Source organism: Myotis brandtii, unplaced genomic scaffold (assembly GCF_000412655.1).
Source record: "Myotis brandtii unplaced genomic scaffold, ASM41265v1 scaffold2325, whole genome shotgun sequence".
NCBI lineage: Eukaryota > Metazoa > Chordata > Mammalia > Chiroptera > Vespertilionidae > Myotis > Myotis brandtii.
In genome coordinates, this window is record NW_005358747.1 from 188,625 (window position 1) to 189,227 (window position 603).

The 603-nt window shown below is 69.2% G+C and overlaps 1 protein-coding gene across 2 annotated transcripts in view; it reads left to right on the forward strand.

Annotated features, from left to right (window-relative positions):
- The window catches only part of LOC102250324 (ly6/PLAUR domain-containing protein 2-like), a 20,730-nt gene that overhangs the window by 9,224 nt on the left and 10,903 nt on the right, over positions 1–603 (forward strand). For both annotated transcript variants that reach the window (XM_014539983.1, XM_014539984.1), the window contains one exon: positions 119–130. In XM_014539983.1, coding sequence (XP_014395469.1) covers positions 119–130 — 12 coding nt within the window. The remainder of the gene's footprint in view (positions 1–118; positions 131–603) is intronic.

The following is a 603-nucleotide window of genomic DNA, read 5'->3' on the forward strand; positions in this document are numbered from 1 at the left end:
CGCCAGCCTTCAGCAGGCAGGACTCCTGGGCCCTGGGCTCGGCCCGCCCCACACTAAACCCGAGACTCCCCCTAGGACTCCCGGGGCTCAGGCTGGAGAGCGGGCAACCCCCGCCATGCCTGGCCCTCCCGTCCCTGGCTGGTGTCCTCAGCATGTGCCTGCGTGCTGTGCTGTTGGCCGCCCACCTCTCGTGGGGACAGCGCCCACCAGCTCAGTGCCCTCCAGCCAGGCCTGACCGCATCACAGCTTCCCTTGCAGGACAGCGGCCAGACTCCCCTCCTCTGCCTTCCGCTCCCAGCTCTCAGCCCAGGGACCTACAGCCTTGCTGGCCACCCCCTGCGGCTTCCATCAGGGACACACAGGACATCTCTGGCCCTGAGGGGGTGGGGGAGACCCAGGCCCTCAGGTTGTGCTCCTGGGGCTCGCTGTGCAGCCTCGGGCGGTTCCCATCCCTCTCTGGGCCTGCTTCCCCATCTCTGACGTGGGGAGACCTCTCACCAGGAAGGTGAGGCCGAGTCCCTCCTGTTCTCAGAGGGCAGCGCCCTGCCTGAGGGCACCGTGGTGGGGACAGGCCCGGCGAGGGCACGGGAGCTCCAGGCCTTT